Source organism: Eurypyga helias, unplaced genomic scaffold (genome assembly GCF_000690775.1).
Source record: "Eurypyga helias isolate BGI_N326 unplaced genomic scaffold, ASM69077v1 scaffold22778, whole genome shotgun sequence".
In the NCBI taxonomy this organism is placed as follows: domain Eukaryota; kingdom Metazoa; phylum Chordata; class Aves; order Eurypygiformes; family Eurypygidae; genus Eurypyga; species Eurypyga helias.
The window spans coordinates 13,194-29,444 of record NW_010267914.1 but is presented as its reverse complement, the minus strand read 5'-3'; the positions used below and the strand labels follow the sequence as shown (position 1 = coordinate 29,444).

General features: G+C 44.5%; 1 protein-coding gene across 1 annotated transcript in view; it reads right to left on the bottom strand.

The window, feature by feature from the left end:
• Positions 1 to 16,251, bottom strand: part of GALNS (galactosamine (N-acetyl)-6-sulfatase) — a 41,871-nt gene that overhangs the window by 15,659 nt on the left and 9,961 nt on the right. The window contains exons 8-10 of the mRNA XM_010157590.1: positions 16,160 to 16,251; positions 10,039 to 10,175; positions 7,350 to 7,452 (exon numbers count right to left, since the gene is read on the bottom strand). The exon at positions 16,160 to 16,251 is cut by the window's right edge and continues 38 nt beyond it. Coding sequence (XP_010155892.1) covers positions 7,350 to 7,452; positions 10,039 to 10,175; positions 16,160 to 16,251 — 332 coding nt within the window. The remainder of the gene's footprint in view (positions 1 to 7,349; positions 7,453 to 10,038; positions 10,176 to 16,159) is intronic.

The window sequence follows — 16,251 nt, the reverse complement described above, 5'->3', positions numbered from 1 at the left end:
GTTGTAGTGGCCTACCAATAATGGACTTTAAATGGATACAAAAATGATTGACCTCTGCACCTTGTGACACCGCAGGCCTCTCAAACACACTGTGAAAAATAGATTATTTCATTTTTTTTCCCCTCAAAAGGAACAGTTAATGAAAAGGTATCAAAGCCTTCATAACATCCAAATTATAATTTGGATGCAAATCAAACAAGCAATTTAATTAAGAGCCTGCTAATTGGTACAATGCTCTTCGGCTGCAAATGCTTTTGTTTGAAAGAAGATTTTAGTCTCTTGGGTATTTGTTTACACATTGCTCTGTTTACATTTTATCTTTTGTTTCCAGAACACAGCCCAGGCTACCTCCCAAACACTCCCAGGAAAGAAAGTGTTGTGACAGCTTGCCCCATGCCACTACCCAAAAGCTATCCGTCTTCCTAATCGAAGCACTCAATGCCCTCTTCAAAAATTAATCTACTGGGGAAAAAATAAAATACACTAAAATAATAAAATCAAGCATACAGTTTTACGACACTGATAAATAACTCTCTTAAAAGATGGCTGAAACCACCCTTCAAATTTCTAAGGTCTTTCAACTTTATGTCCACAAATAAAATTGACTATTAATATTTTTATGTACTCTGTGACTGCCAATTATTCAACCTACAGAGAAAGCTTAAAATATTTTCTACCTGCTCATCAACAAATGAGCAAAAAATAAGAGGCAAAATTATATCCTCACACTCCTGATCGAGGCATTGTCGCGCATCAGAGTAAGTCAGACACTACAGGTACAGCTAGAGGAGCCGTGTCTTGACAGAAAAGAACATTTAACTTATTTTCTGTTTGGTAAGTTAAAGCATTTTCAGTTCTCAGGATGGAGAGAGAAAAAAGTCAGTTGTACCAGTGAACTGAACGTTTGGGATTGCCAAGTCTGGATTGGTTTTATTTTATGGAGCAAAACCAGTGTAAATTAAATCTGCTTGAGATTTGAGACATATTTAAAGAGGAGACAATCCACACTCTGGAGCATCTGGACAATGCCTCTGGTTTCTTGGAAAGTGTGCAAATTTGGTCACGTGTGGTACTGGGAGCTGGGGTGGAGGGGCATGCCAGAACTCCTTGTGTATGTCCTGGAAGAAGGACAACAGGCCTGGGGAGGAAGGGGACTCTCCTAGATGATAATTTTAAAGCTTGTCACCATTTTGGGTGATTTCTAGCTCCACATTAAACAAAGCTTTGGGATTTTTTCTTGTCAAAGCTTGAGCTGAGAACATGCCCTGTGGACTCAAAGACTTCAACAATAAATACAAACGTGCCAGGTTCTCAGCTGGAGCAACAGCCACATCATTCCACAGGCTGCGGAGGAGCTCTCCCCATTTACACTGACAGGGACTGGCTTCAGCTCTCCGGCACTGCCAATAGAATCATAGAATCATAGAATGGTTTGGGTTGGAAGGGATCATCTAGTTCCAACCCCCCTGCCATGGGCAGGGACACCTTCCACTAGACCAGGTTGCTCAAAGCCTCATCCAGCCTGGCCTTGTATCCAGCCAATAGACAACTTCACCCAAAATCAAGTTGTGTTATGTGGGAGAAAAGCAAAGGGGATATGCCTGCCCTATCCTGCAGGGTAACAAAACCCAAATCAACTACCCCTTCATCTGCCCTCACTTCCTTTAAGCTATTTATTTGGCAGACTGTTAATAACAATATGCAATGGAACAATAGCCGGCTAAAGCACGTGCCTATAACTTAACTATGCACATGATCCGAAGTAGTTTGCATGTTTGCAGGTAACACTGATCAAAGCAGAAAGGTCACTCCCTGTGTTTAAGCAAATTCTTGCATCTTTTCTCCTCAATTATAAAAGCACGAGAGCCAAACCAGAAGATCCTATCTAGAGCCCATCAGCTCTGTGCCTTCTGAGGGAACCCATAAAAGAGCATCAGATGGCAACCAGGAACAGCTCAGCTCCTGCACCCCGTCCCTTACACAGGCGCAGCGTTTTGCACTGCCGCGTAGACCTGTTCACTGTCGGAGAAATCCCAGCAATCCTTTAAAAAAACAACAACCAAACATTTCCTTCACATCAGGTAAACCTTTCAGTGAGCACGTCTTTCTGCCCTTCTCCCCAGCAATCACGTAACCGGGGTTGTTTTTCCGTTCCTAAGACCTAGCGGCTATTGGCTGCGCAGCTTATGCTTTAATTTCCAGAGCAAATGGACCACAGATGCTGTGTCAATATAGACATGAGACAAATACAGCCGGTTGCCAGTTTGGGCTCTCCGCCAAGTGATGGAATCACCACTTGTGTTAACGTAAGCCCTCTGGCAATTCGTCACCCTGGCGCTATCCCAGATCCTTCCGACTTGACAAGCGGCTGCAGATTTTGATAGTGGCGCAGCAAATCTGCGGGTTGTCTCCTGGTCATGCCTCCTCATTCCCCCCTACAAAACCCAGAGCAGCAAAACTCTGTTAATATTGGAAGGAGGAAGGAACAGTGGTTAATTAAAGCCAGGGACGTTGTTTCTTGCTGTTTGCCACAGCACGGGTAAGCGGCTGTTCTCACTCTTCTGGCAATTCCCAGCGGAAGCCTCCCAAACTGGAGCTCTGAGTGACCAGACACCTCAAAGTGTGACTGCCGAGCTTCAACCCTGTTGAACAAAAATTGCTTCTAATGTGTTAACTGTCTGGAAGAGACCCCAGAAGATGGGCAGATCAGCAAGCTGCCAGCGGCTTTCAAGCAGAAGCGATCAATGGCCAGCTCACATGCTCAGAGGACCACAATCAAATGTCATTATTTGTGAGGTTCTACTTGACTTCACATCCCCCTTGCAAAAAAAAAAAAAAAAAAGAAGGCTTTATCGATCCCTTCAGCTGAGGAGAAGGGCAATCAGCCAGACTGCGGCAGGAATAACCCCTTTGGCATTTTACATTAAAACAATAGGGTTTTCTGGCAGGTACCTACTCCAATCATTTAAAGACACAGGAGCTCTCATGGAAGATCACTGAAGACTACTAACAAGATACTAAGCTGACGGCAGAAAGGTTGATGTTATCAGCCACTCTCCGATGCAACAAAGGGCGCTTTCCACTTTTTTTCCTTAATTATTTTTTCCCCTTCTTGCACCACTACTCTGGGAGGGCACAAGAACTGTTCTCTGCTGGATAGTCTTTGCGGCAGGCAAAGAGAAGGACATTTCCTTTTTCCTGCTAGCTCATACTCCTGCCTCCTTCCCATAGCATTAAATTAGGTGATTCCCGAAGGACTTGCTGGCTACTCAGATAAATCCATAGAGAATACCCATTTTTTCCCCTTTCAGACCTCTCCTTCCAAACCAGGAAGATGACATGTGCCTCTCCCTTCAATCCAGTGGATAAAATAACTCGTAACAGTGCGGCCTCTGAGCGACTGTATTTTGGGAATGGGAAGCTGTGCAGCCAGCATCATGGCTGTGGGCACCAGTAGCGATAAAACAGGATTCACATGCACTGTCATACACTTTGCAATCCAGTTCAAATTTGGTAATGAATAAGCATGATTTACAGGCTGAAAGGATGGATCACAAGAGCAACAAAACCAGCATTTTACAGAGGACTTCCAGTAAAAGCCACACACGAGAGGGAGCTCCTCAGGTTTATCCTTCTGCTCCAACACACAACACGTGCCTGTTTTCATCACTGCTGATTGTTGCTACAAGAAGCAAGGTGGTCAGTGATGGTGGAAGAGCTTATGCTCCGATATCCACCATAGACTCACAGAATGGTTGGGGTTGGAAGGGACCTTAAAGCCCACCCAGTCCCACCCCCTGCCATGGGCAGGGACACCTTCCACTAGACCAGGTTGCTCCAAGCCTCAGCCAGCCTGGCCTTGAACACTTCCAGGGATGGGGCATCCACAGCTTCTCTGGGCAACCTGTCCCAGCGCCTCCCCACCCTCTCAATGAGGAATTTCTTCCTGATGCCCAATCTAAACCTCCCCTCTTCCAGTTGAAACCTGTTAGCCTTGAGCAACAGGGACTCAGGTTTTGTGCAGATTTCTCTCCCTCTACCAAACTATTTAAAAATATAAACATATTTTTCAAGTAAAGTTTCCTTTCATCTAACTCTGTCCCATTTATCACCTCTTGAATGTCAGATGTGTCAAACTAAACACGAGCCATCTATATGAAAGGAGACGGAAGCCAGGCAAACAGACCCAAATAAGCATCCTATGCAATCTACAGGAAAAATGTCCCACAGAGCGCTTCCTCCGACTTGCTTCTGTTGAGTGAGCCTTCCCTTTATGCTTTCAAGAGCCTACCTATTCAAGAATGCAAGTCACTTGAGTAATCAAGTTAAGCCAGTGGAAAAGACAGCGTCAAGATATCTCCAGCACTGGGAAAGACTACCAAGAGTTTATCAGAGGAGTTGGACTAGACAAAAATTGCTTGTGGGTTAAAAACCAAATAAACAAGCAAAGAAAAGGAAGAACAGAACAGCACACTTCATCTCTGTGAAAGATGACAAATTTTAATCCCAGGCTGTAAGGCAGAGGCTGCAGACCAGTAAGAGCATGTTAATGTCATGGGAGTCTAAGACAACTGTAAACCTGTGTGCTGCTTGCATGGGATCTTTCCAGTGTAAATATTCCAAGTGCCACATGGAGAGAAGCATTCATATCCCTGTTGTGCTTTCCTAGGCTTCGCTTTCTGTAAGCTGCTTCTCTCTGGTACATTTTTGTTTGTACATACATACCTTATTAGTTAACTAACTTATACCACATTCAAACACACAGTTTTCTGGGTTGGAGGCCAAAATCACACACATTCCTTCTAGATAATCCTGAAAGACGTGGTAGTCCTGAACAGACGCTGGACATTCACCCATTTCACACTTTCCAGTATCAACATGAAAATGTGGTTCTGGCTGTTTTAATGGTATAATCTCATCTGAAAGTCAAACAAAAATGCACGAAGCGTGGATGAAAAACAGTGCAAGTTTTCTGTAGCAATGATTTCCCCCACTGTCAATTAACAAGGGAATTTTGAAAGTGAGAAAAGGTTTGGCTAAAGTGTGCCATGTATCCATCAAAAACGATGGGATATTCAACTACCCATAAAACAAACCTCTTTACAAATTTGCAGGCAGCTGTTTTGACACATCTGGCCCACAATGATCTCTTTCAAACGGGTGACATACCAACCAGATACATTTGCTTACTCCAGGGCTGAGTTTGGACTTTCAGACATAGTTTCATATTTGAAAGTTTAATAAATCATCACATTGGAGTCACAATAAGGTAAGGACTTGTGCTAAAGATCATACAATTAACAAGGCCTCATTAGCTGAAGTTCTGCTGGAATGGCAAATCAAACTTCTCGAACGGCAAACCTGCCAACCACCAGAATTCCTAATGCCACAGACGTGCACATATTTAAATCTGTTTTCCACATGAAATGAGCAAACAAACCAGCCTTTTTGATTCTGGCAGCATAACTTTGGTCCAATATCAATATAGCTGCGAACACCAGCCACTGAAAAAGGCAGCTGTGTCGTTAAGGTGAGATTATAAACCTCCTAAAACAGGACTCAGAACTGTGGAACTGTTCTGCATTCTGATTTATTTCTATTTTTAAACTTGCAAGGCTTGTAATTAATGGCTTGAGGACATGAAGAGAATTGGAACAAATTTTAGCCTCAGCTTCCTCTGCATGTTGTTAATGGCTAGCCTGTCCACTAATGTGCTGCAATTTTACCCACATCAACCACATGTGATACAAGCTGCAGGAAGGCAAGTGAATTTTTAATCATCTCTCTGATGTACAGTATAATTGCTGACTTTTATCAGACAGTAGTTAAACAAAGGCTTGGAAAGAAATAAATATTCCTTAATTGCACAACTGCCATTGCTCACAGTAGGAGAGCCTTTGGAATGAGTAACCAGTCCCCATTATCACAGCTACGCACATACTCAGGCGTGTACAAATAAGTTGAGATCAACGTAGACATTTACTTACTTCCCAGCTAGGTATGTAAGCGTCTTATATTACAACAGAGAGCACACATTCATGTGTGACATTATCTTCCATGCACACGGGAAGAGCATGCCTCTAAGCCCATTCATATGTACACACAGCTCCCAGTCCCTCTCACACAGGGAAAATCCTCCACACCGTGCCACACGGGATATATGGCTTTTACTCGTCTACTAACCTAGACAAATACATTATCTCATTTTAGCTGTGTAGAATTAGCACTGAGACAGAGCGTGCGATGCATTTCTGGAGCCAACTTTCCCTTCCTTCTTACTGGGTGTAAAGCAGAAACTTTGACTCCTGGAGCATTACAGTCTTAAAAAGACAAATGCACATATTTACAGCCCTGAATGTAAATGACTCCCTTGGAGCTGACGTTTTCTTCTACCCCCAGGACATCCCGATGAAAGAAACCATGCACTTTTATATCCACAAATGTCATCAGCACTTATTTCTGCACCTGTGATGCCTTGAGGACCCGCCATAAGTTTAAAAAAAAGGCAAAGAAAGACATAAAAAAAAAGATACAAACAATCCCTCCTCGATACCAGCCTGCTGTCAAAATTGCTGAGAGCTGTGCCATAATGCATTTAGTTCATGTCTAAAGGTATAATCAGCAAGGCACATGTGTGAACCTGCCATTCAAGGAATGCCCCAGAGTTTAGTACCCAAGTCTAAGGCAAGAAAGACACAAAAAAAGAAAAATAATAGTGCTTAACATCCAGTCATGAGAAGATCAGCCAGGAAATTACAAAAGCTGTGCCTGTTTGGTAAATAAAATATAAAACATCTTACAGTGTGATATGGGCTCGCGTAAGTGCTGATAATAGATTAAACACTTGTACTCTACTGTTTTCAACTGCTGTTCTTTCCACTGCATGGTTCCTCTGACTTTCCTTTTCACTGTCAAGAAAAAACCCCCAAAACCAAACAACAAACCCATCCCTATTCTACTGAAACAGTTCAGGGCACCAGGCATTTTGTACTAGATATTGTGCGATACATGGTCAATTCGGGATCGGACTCCAAACTGTAAAGGTGCACATGAAAGCTCAGAATTCAGCAGGGAAAGAAGCTTAATTAAGGGGCACTAAGTGCTGATGAAAGGGATCACTTCTCAGAACAACTCAGACTTTGCTCATCCTTCTCTGCTTGTCTCCCACTTCAGTAGAGGGGTGCTGTGACACCAGTCCCCTTAGATTTTGCAGCAGATCTGGCAGCTCTTAAGAGGCTGTGACTAAACGGCTGGCTTTTAAACATTCCCCAGTTTAAAACTCCTCTTTAAAGGATTATTTTCCCCCAGGAGAACAAATGAGACCAGGGTGCAGGTCGGTGTTCCGTTACCTTACTGTACTCCTCCCAGGAGTTGCTCCAGGTCCAGTAGTGAGCCTTGTAAAGCCCAACTCTCACCGCCATCATCTCGTTGCCACGATAATAGAATATGGGCCTGAGAAGGAGAGCAAAGCCACGTGAGAAACGCCAACGCGACGGGCCCGGGCAGCTACCTGATAAGGGAGACAAACACTTCAACGGCGTCTGACTTCCGATTCGGCTATCAGTCAGAAACAGGCTGCCTCCAAACAGTCTCCACTGCAAGGTTTTCAATTAACATTTTTTAAAGTGTTCATCAAGTTGAGAGCTCACACGGCGCAAGAATGAAACATTATACAGCTTGGCTGCCAGTGATCGTTAATCCTTGAACCATCAGACCCTGTTATTTCCTACAAAACGTGCCGATTTAAACACCAAATGTCGCAGAAGCGGTGCGTGTGCGCGAGGGAATCGGGGATTCGCAGGCCCTGCGACGCTCGGTCTCCTCTTACGGCAGCGCCAAGCGATGTGCCACATCAGCGTCACATGGGCAGGGTGGACAGGGAGGACACCAGATGTTGGTCTGGTCTGGATGCCAGCTCAGAAAAACTCCATACAGAAAAAATCTGGCAGCCAGATATGCTTTTTTTTTTTTTGAACTCCTCCACTTCTTTCCCAAAATCTCCCTTTGCATCACCAAAAACTGCATTTTATTGCCCCGGAGGTTTTCCTAATTAAAAATACATTTGAGGAATACACTTTACTCGGAGCATTTGGTTTGCATCCGAGTACATGCACTACCCTTTCCCTGGCCATCCCAGCAACGTTCCTGTTGGTTTTCCCAATAACACGCTGCTTTTTTTTTTGAGGAAACAGTACAAAATTGTACTGGAATGGACTATCTGCAGGAGAGAGGTTTGATTTGTTGGTGCAGCTCATCACACGAGGACATGAGACTTCGTCAGCTCTTCTCTCCCGTTGTTGCAGGCTGCTGACAGGACGAGATCCTGAAGCCATTTATCATTATCAGTAGGGTATATACATCTTTGTCTTTCATTCAGAAGTGCCACTCGGCAAAAAAATACTCACTTCTGTGATGCCACCTTGAAAAAACAGTGCCTAAGTGTGAGATAAGATTGAAATCTCCACATCAGAAAGTCAGGAGTGGCCTTCAATCTCTTTTATTTTAAAATCGTGGCTTCCCTTGCAGGTGCCTTGCACAAAGAATGAACCCTTCTCCTTTGTCCCCAGGAACTGCCCGTGAACAAAGGGGAAACGCTGGTGGCAGCAGCGCCCACTCCTGCACCCTGAACGCACCTGAAACGCCTGCGAAATAAAGGGCAGCTGGAGAGCTCTGCCAAAGTGCAGAACCTGATCTAAACCTGTCCCGTTAGCAAAGTAAAAAACCCCAAAATACGCTAGTCTCCTTTTTCCACGCCATGACACTCCCTATTTGACAAGCTATTTATTACATACCCTTTTGATTGAAGGTGTAGGGGTTAGGTACTTGCTTTTTTTTAAAAAAAAAAAAAAAAATTCAATCTCTGAAAAAGGATTACAGCTTGTTCCAAAATTCTGTTATTACCCATTTCTTTTTTCCCCGATACACTTTTTCCTTTTTAAGCTTAACAGACAACTGCATCTCCTGGTTTTGGGAGCTGTGGAAACTGTGACCTGGTCAGGTCTGTCAGGAAAAAAAGAAAATAAAAAGCAGTAAAGAGGAAAAGAAGGAGGAAAAAAGAAGGGGAAAAAGCCAGGATGCAGGTTGAGTGACTGCTACTGTAACTCAAACAGTACCAGTTCCAAGGAGTGGGCGACCGCAGCGAAATTCTCCTTAAAAGAGCAAAGCAGCTTTACAGACTTTCGGAGGTAAGGATGGGACAGGCTGTGCTGGAGGGATACGCGATGCCCCACATCAGCCACCGGCTGAGCTCCCGGGTAGTACTGTACACACGCTTCCAGCGTTAACGGGCACAAAAGCAGTTCCACGCAACAAAGCCTTACGTTGAACACGGAAGTCGAATACGCTTTCCACGTGTACATTTCCTCGCTGTGTCACGGAGAAAGACTATGTTTGCATTCAGACTTCCCAGGCTGCCAAATTCCTCATCAAAATCATGACAAGACCTCCCTTGACCTCCAATCTTTCCAATGAGAGGGCCAAGGATATTTGCTGTCAGATCTTAGTGCCTGTACCCAACAGCTGACAGCACAAAGATCCCAGGTCTTTAACCCAAATCCATTCTTCCAAAAGCATCCGCAGAAACAGGACCTTAGGAGGAGGTGTGCTTCCAGTTCACTCGTGGCAGCCCAGCCTTTACCTCCAACCTCGGCTGTAAAGACCCAGCATACTCTTGGATGTTTTTCCAGTAATAAATAATGTATTATCCCTACCCAGGCTACAGTTCTCAGGCTTTTATCTGCCCTACTGCCATATGTTGTTCCAGGGATCCCTGCTAACCCCCTGACATTTTCATCTGTCCCCAGACTCCACTTTATGGCAACATGCCACATGTCAGGAAATCCCACCTCTGCTTGTACCACCGGAGAATTAGCACACAGCGAAAAGCTCTGGTGCTGCCCCACCTCACTGAGCAGCAGGCAAAGATGCATCAATTCACTTTATAAAAATACATCTGTATACCTGATTTACAAAATAACCCCAAATTTGGCATCGTTTCAGCTTGGAGGCGAGGGTCGGAGCTCTGGGCTCATAACTAACCTGTCAATTAGCTTGCCCTGCAAGATGGCAGGTAAAAGGTCAATGCCGTCAATCTGCCTGTCACTGGGAGGCTGCAGTCCCGCCAGGGAGAGCCCGGTGCTGAAGAGATCCATCACGTTGCCCAGCTGATGACTGACCTGAAAAATCAACAGGAACGCATTTGCAAAAAGACCTTCAGCAAAAGCCCAAACAAAAGAAGCTGGTATCCACCAAAGCTTCCTAAACCTCCTTCTCTGCTAAGCATCTTTGGAGAGTATCTCCCTTGACAGGGCTGCAGTCGCCAGCAAACCTCCTATTAAAATAATAAAGGAGAGGATCTATATTTTTCTACTCCTGGGGAGCATTTACACTTTGATTCATTTTTTCATTTTCCTCTCTTCTCACTTCTATGCATCCACTTTACAGGAACGTGTTTTCACAGAGCTCAACTTAATTTAGCAAATTCCAAGTCATTTGTGGATTGAAAAATCAGCACTTAAAATAAGAAAAAAAAAAAAGAAACCCTTGATTTGTTCCCTCACCAGGTCATCTCTGGAGTCCAGAATACCCTGAGAGAGTTCCCAGAAAGCACAGGGATAGATGGATAGTAACAAAAAGAGCTCGATGACTTCATCTGCAAACCATTTCCAACAATTCAAGAACTGTAAAGTTGTGGTATTTTTAGTATATATTTTAACAAGGGAGAAAAACATCTGGCTTTGGCTCCAATGGAGATGTGCAAGCTTCCCCCCCAACCCCTGCTTTTTTTTTTCTTCTTCAATAGGCAGCCATATTTATCTCTCCAGTCTTATTTATATTTTAAAAACCTAAAAAGCCTGTTCTGACCGATTCTGAAACTTAGCTCCCACCCCGCTTGTGGTATGCTACAGTTGTCTGCCGTAGGACGTTTAAGTAGCCAGCGACACACTTAAACTGAAGCACACACATTCAAATCAAGACCAAGACTGTTTTGCACCAGGATGCACCAGCACAAGACGCGACGTGAAAAGAGCCTTTTTAGCCGTCCCACTTGTCGGGGGAGAAGAAGCCATCTGATACAAGCCCACATCTGTAAGCACGGAAGCACTTTCTGACTGAAATCCAAGTCCTAGCAGCGAATGTCAGCGTGAACATTACAGTGCCGGGACTATCAAAGACTTTTTATCTCTGAATCCTCTTTCGATGCACAAACAGACCTCCAGCCTGTAAGATGACACTAATTATTTAAATACGACATCAAATGATAACATGATAAATGAATTTTTGCGAGTTGCTGGCTCTAGAATAAAAAACCAAAACTGAAAGGAAAATGCTATTTTGGCTGGGACACTAAGGCTTTTATTAAGAGACTGGGCTGAAAAAAATGAACAGTTAAAGGAAGAATTAACAAGCTAAAAAAAAGAAACTGGAGAAAGCAACATGCAGGGGACTGATTACAAGCTTAACGTTACAATATCACATTACTTGATTACAGTAATTTCAAATTTTAATGGCTTTCATTCATCAAAAGGTGTTGGCAGGAACACACAATGTTCAAGCTGCATGCAAGAATGCTTCCCCTACTTTTAAAAAGAAATCAAAGTGCAAAGCTCTAAGCACAAGAGGAAGCCTGACCATGGGAACCCTTGCCCAGGGAAGCAGTTGGATCAGTTGACCAAGATCAACAGACCTTGCGGAAGGTCTCGGGTATTTGAGGTTAAGCCTTATCCATGGGCACTGCTGCAGAGGCCGTGCTCAGCCTGACCTTGTAGGCAGTGACAGACATGAGCCCACAAATCCCTCACTGAAAGCAGATGAATACATGAAGCTCCCTTTCCGCATGGAGAAAAGGACTGGGATCTTCATACACAACAGTGGAGAAGGAGACAGAACTGAACCCTGCTTCTTGCTCTCCCCGGGGCCATTTGGGAAATGCGGAGCCCTGGGGTGAGCCAAGCTGGCTGTGCTGTCCACGAGATTTAAGTGTGGCAGAGTGCTGCGTGCTCCTTGGCGCGTGCCCTTGCACAGGCTCTTCTCTGGTCTCAGATGTGCACTCAGAAAGGACTGACGTTAAAAAAAAAAACAGCGTACACATGCTCAAAAAACTCCCAAACAAACCATCCGCTCACAGCTTACAGAGCTGGACAGCCTTGTGAGCCACCGGTGTTGGGAACGCGGCGCTCCCTCTGAAGTCAAAGGGGATAGCAGGCGCTCAGCATCTCAGCAAAGACGCTCAGTCCCTCGTAGGCTCATCTGCTGGCTAATTTACCCCGAGCGTGCCTTCGGAGAGCTGCGGGGTCAGCAGAACACCATCTGCAGAGCTTGGAGCCTAATAAAGAGGAGATCTGGCACACGCCTGGGCCCTGACAACGGCTACGTCAGGAGCAGGCGGGCAAACTGGCGCCTGAGACTTTTTGCAATTAGACCTCTCACAATTTATAAGGCAAATCCAAAAGTCACTTTTCTTGTTGTCGCTCCACTCCCTCGCCTCAGTCTTCTGATAACAGGCAGCAAGAGGCAATCGCTGGCCTGAGACTCGTGCCTCTAATATCACCTAATTTATACATCACGTCGTGACAATCCTGTGGGGCCACCATGGTCTTCTTGTACCGGCCCTTATTAACCATAACCAGATGTAGATGACTCTCTTTAATCATCCAATTACGTTTCTGGTCTCAGACAACATTTTTCCGTGAAGCAGAGAAAACTTCTTAAGGAAATTAAATGCCCATGCCACAGCCACTTGGATTTATCTGTGCTCTGCAGCACCACATTGAAGAAGAGGGAAAAAAAAAAAGAGGTTAATATTTATATAAAACTTTGAAGTATTTTCAGAGAAAAATAAAAAAATTACCATTTTCTCCTGTCAACAGTGCTCTTTCATTCTAGTTGCCTTTCCCATTTTTTTTTTTTTTAAAGAAAAGAAAAAGCAAAATCCAGAGAGGGCAACAGCCCAGAGAAAATAAATAATATATAAAAAAAAGAGTGAGATCAGATATTGCTCGTATCAGTGAGAAACAGCCGGTATTATGCACGTAAGAACGGATTTTTTCCCCCTTCTTCCCCCCCTTTCTTTTTAATAAACTCTCAGTATACACATAACGTCTTTAAGAAAATGAAATCCTTTTGCTGTGGGCCACGTCGCTAGAAGAAATAGTCACCACTGCTGTTATCAGCGCTTTCAAGCTTTAACTCTGAATCAAAGGCGACAATTAATAAAGTCGCCCCCGCCAGGAATGGAAAAGGAGGAAAGCTAAATATTTGAAACTGGGTGAACAAATGTCAGGGTGTTTTTAAATAAAATCCTTTTACAGTTATCACAGCGAGCAGACCTGATATCCCTGTCTAATTCAATTTCAATTTGCGCCCCATGGGAGATAGTGAAGAAAAGGTTGCAATGCTGTCTTTGGGTTGATATGTTCTTTTCTCCTTCAGGAAGCAGGCACGAGAGAGGAAGGGGAGGAGGGTGAGGGAAGAGAGGAGGAGGATTCAAATACCAGCAGAATATGATTTTTTTTTTTTTCCCCAGCTGGATCCTTCCAGAAGGCAGATGCGATGTGGGGAATGTTGAAATGCTGATTTGTTGTGAATTCACCTGGAAAACGTAGCCGAGGAGGAAACTGCAGAAAGGCTGTTTGTGTGTGAATAAATATTCCTGATGGGGGACCAGAATTAACTGGATGTTGATGCCAAGAGCAACACACGCTCATGAGGCATCCCCCTCGCCCAAAAAAACTGCAAATCAGCCAACTGCACCAATTATCCTAACCTCTATTGATATGCTGTCAAGCGTTCACAACCCTGTCACCTAACTTCTTTTGTTTAAATAAGAAGGTGCTCCTCTGTTTAAGCAAACTAATGTACTCTTTAATAGAAACACAAAACCTCAATGCTCTATTATCAGTAAGATTATTAATAAACTGTCAGATCCCATCAGTGGAATGAGCCTTCACCCAATAACTGGACTCCGCTGGCCCTTATTTTCTGGCTGCAGTTGGGCCAGCCCAAACGGTCGCCAGCCCTCCGCCTGCTCCTGAAAACATCCACAGCTGGAAAGGAGCCACTATTGCACTGGGAGCAACCCCAGCGCTGGAAGGAGTTTACCCTTCAGCTTGGTGCTTGGCAATCCTGAGAAGCTTTTTGCTTCCACTCTGGTCACCCAAGCCTTTGTTTCCTTCAAGTCTTTTGAAAACAAAGAGCAATGAGAGACTTTGAAGCAGTTTTCCCACATTTTACAGCTACTCAGACTATGCTGACTAGTTTAAACTGGCAGTCAAGAAGATGCTGAAGCTACAGACTCTGTAAGACAGAGAAAAGAAGCCAAAAAACGTACTAGCAAACACGTGTCTCTTCCGTGACGATGTCAACGAAAGAGGCAGTTGTGAAGCAGTAACCACCGGCGCCCCACAGACCAACGCAGCGTCAGCTGTATTACACAGAAGCAATGCCAAACCTCTCACCTGCGGTCAGTGCTGCTGTGGGTACCAGTGCTGGAGCCTCGGTGGCAAGAACACAAGCAAAAGAGACATATAAGTAGCTATCACACGTTTACTTATCAGTAGCATCCTGTAGGGGTTTAATTCCGAGCAAAGCAGCACCTCCTGGGGACAGAGTTCATCTAAGAGGACATTTGGGAATGGAACACTGGCACGTGCAGGAATGTGAATTGCAGCCCAGGATAGGAAGGATTTAAAGTGCCAAGAATGGTATCAGCACTGGCAGAGGAGGGGATTTTCAGGCAGAAACCTGCCCCAATGAGCCTTAAGCACACTCTGAGCACGCACGGGCTCATGACAGTACGGCGTCGGTCAGTCCACCCCCCTGTGCAAACACGTTAACGGCACAGCAAGTGCTTCCTCAAGCAGGAAGCCATGCATCACGCCAGGCCACCGAGAAGGTGTTGCACCACATAAAGCTTCACCGCTGCACTACATGCAAAAGACTACCTGTGAGAGGGGTACCAGCCAGCTCCAGTTAGAAAATAAGCAGGCACAAGGATTTCTCTGCTCATGTTCTTAATTATCCTCAGCCTTACTACAATGGAAAGAATTTTTAAATTTGGTATTTACTTGTCCCCATTTATAATGCGTGTTTACTTTTAGCACATTATTCAGTTTGGGCATGGAAAACAAAACAGTCAGCTTCAGTTTCATGTTCTCGTATGCTAGCCCAAGGCTGTTGTACTTGGCTTGTAAAGGCTTTATGGAAATGTTTAAATTTAAACAAAAAGACTGTTTTCATTTCAAATTTAAAAAAATAATAAAACATCCCTAGTAGGTTTTGTGAGATCTTTAAAAATTATGAATCCAAACTACCCTCCTGCCCTCAGTTGCAGAGCTAAGCTATCTGATGGCTTCCTCCTAAACGTAAATGATGAATTATCGTTATCCTGACTCAATTAAACCACTGAAAAGGAATGCAACTTCGAGAAATGTTTTATTTATGAATAGTTTGCAGTCTTAAGCACAGTGCCCAGTTAGTGAAGTATCACTTTCTTCAGGGATGAGAGACGCTCACCAAGGGGAGGAAATCTGCATTACTTACTGTGAGCCCTGCCTGCAGAAGAATTGATTGCATCTTTCTTTAATGAGAATAGGGACAGAGAGGCTGGTAGTGCCACCGGAGGATTATTTTGAAGTGATCATATCTGACTTTGTGTACAGGCAGAGAAGAGCAGCAGTCTGGTCTCTAGACCTCCCCGAGTGAAACTTTTAGCAAACACCAAAGCGAGAGCCGTGAGGGTCAAATCACTTGACACTTCAGGGCACAGAGAGTGTGTGTGGGCAACGCAACCCCGCTCCAGCCTGGGACACCCATCACCCACGTCTCTTTATGCTCCAACTTGTTCGAACACATAACCCACTGAAAATACTGTAGGCCAAGAGTAAAGGGTTTAAATAGAGCAGGAAAACAAAAAGACCAGAGCGCTCGATGCTCACAGATGTGTTGGTCGTAGACACTCTAGATGTAAATGTGCAATAATGAACAAGAAGGGGATCGTCCTCTCAGGGCAGCGTTTGGCTCCTTATTTAGACAAGCATCTGGACTGACACTGTTGGGCGTGTTAGAAGTCTGAACCAAAGCCCGCCGAACCCAGCAACAACCACTCCGTTCAGGTCAGTCCCTTTCAGACCCACCAGGAGCGTTAAAAGCAGATACTCACCCCTCCTGCAGGTATATGTCCAGGCCACCAAGCAATAGCTGGCTCTCTCATGCCACCTTCAAAGGTGGTTTGTTTGCCACACAGAAAACGGC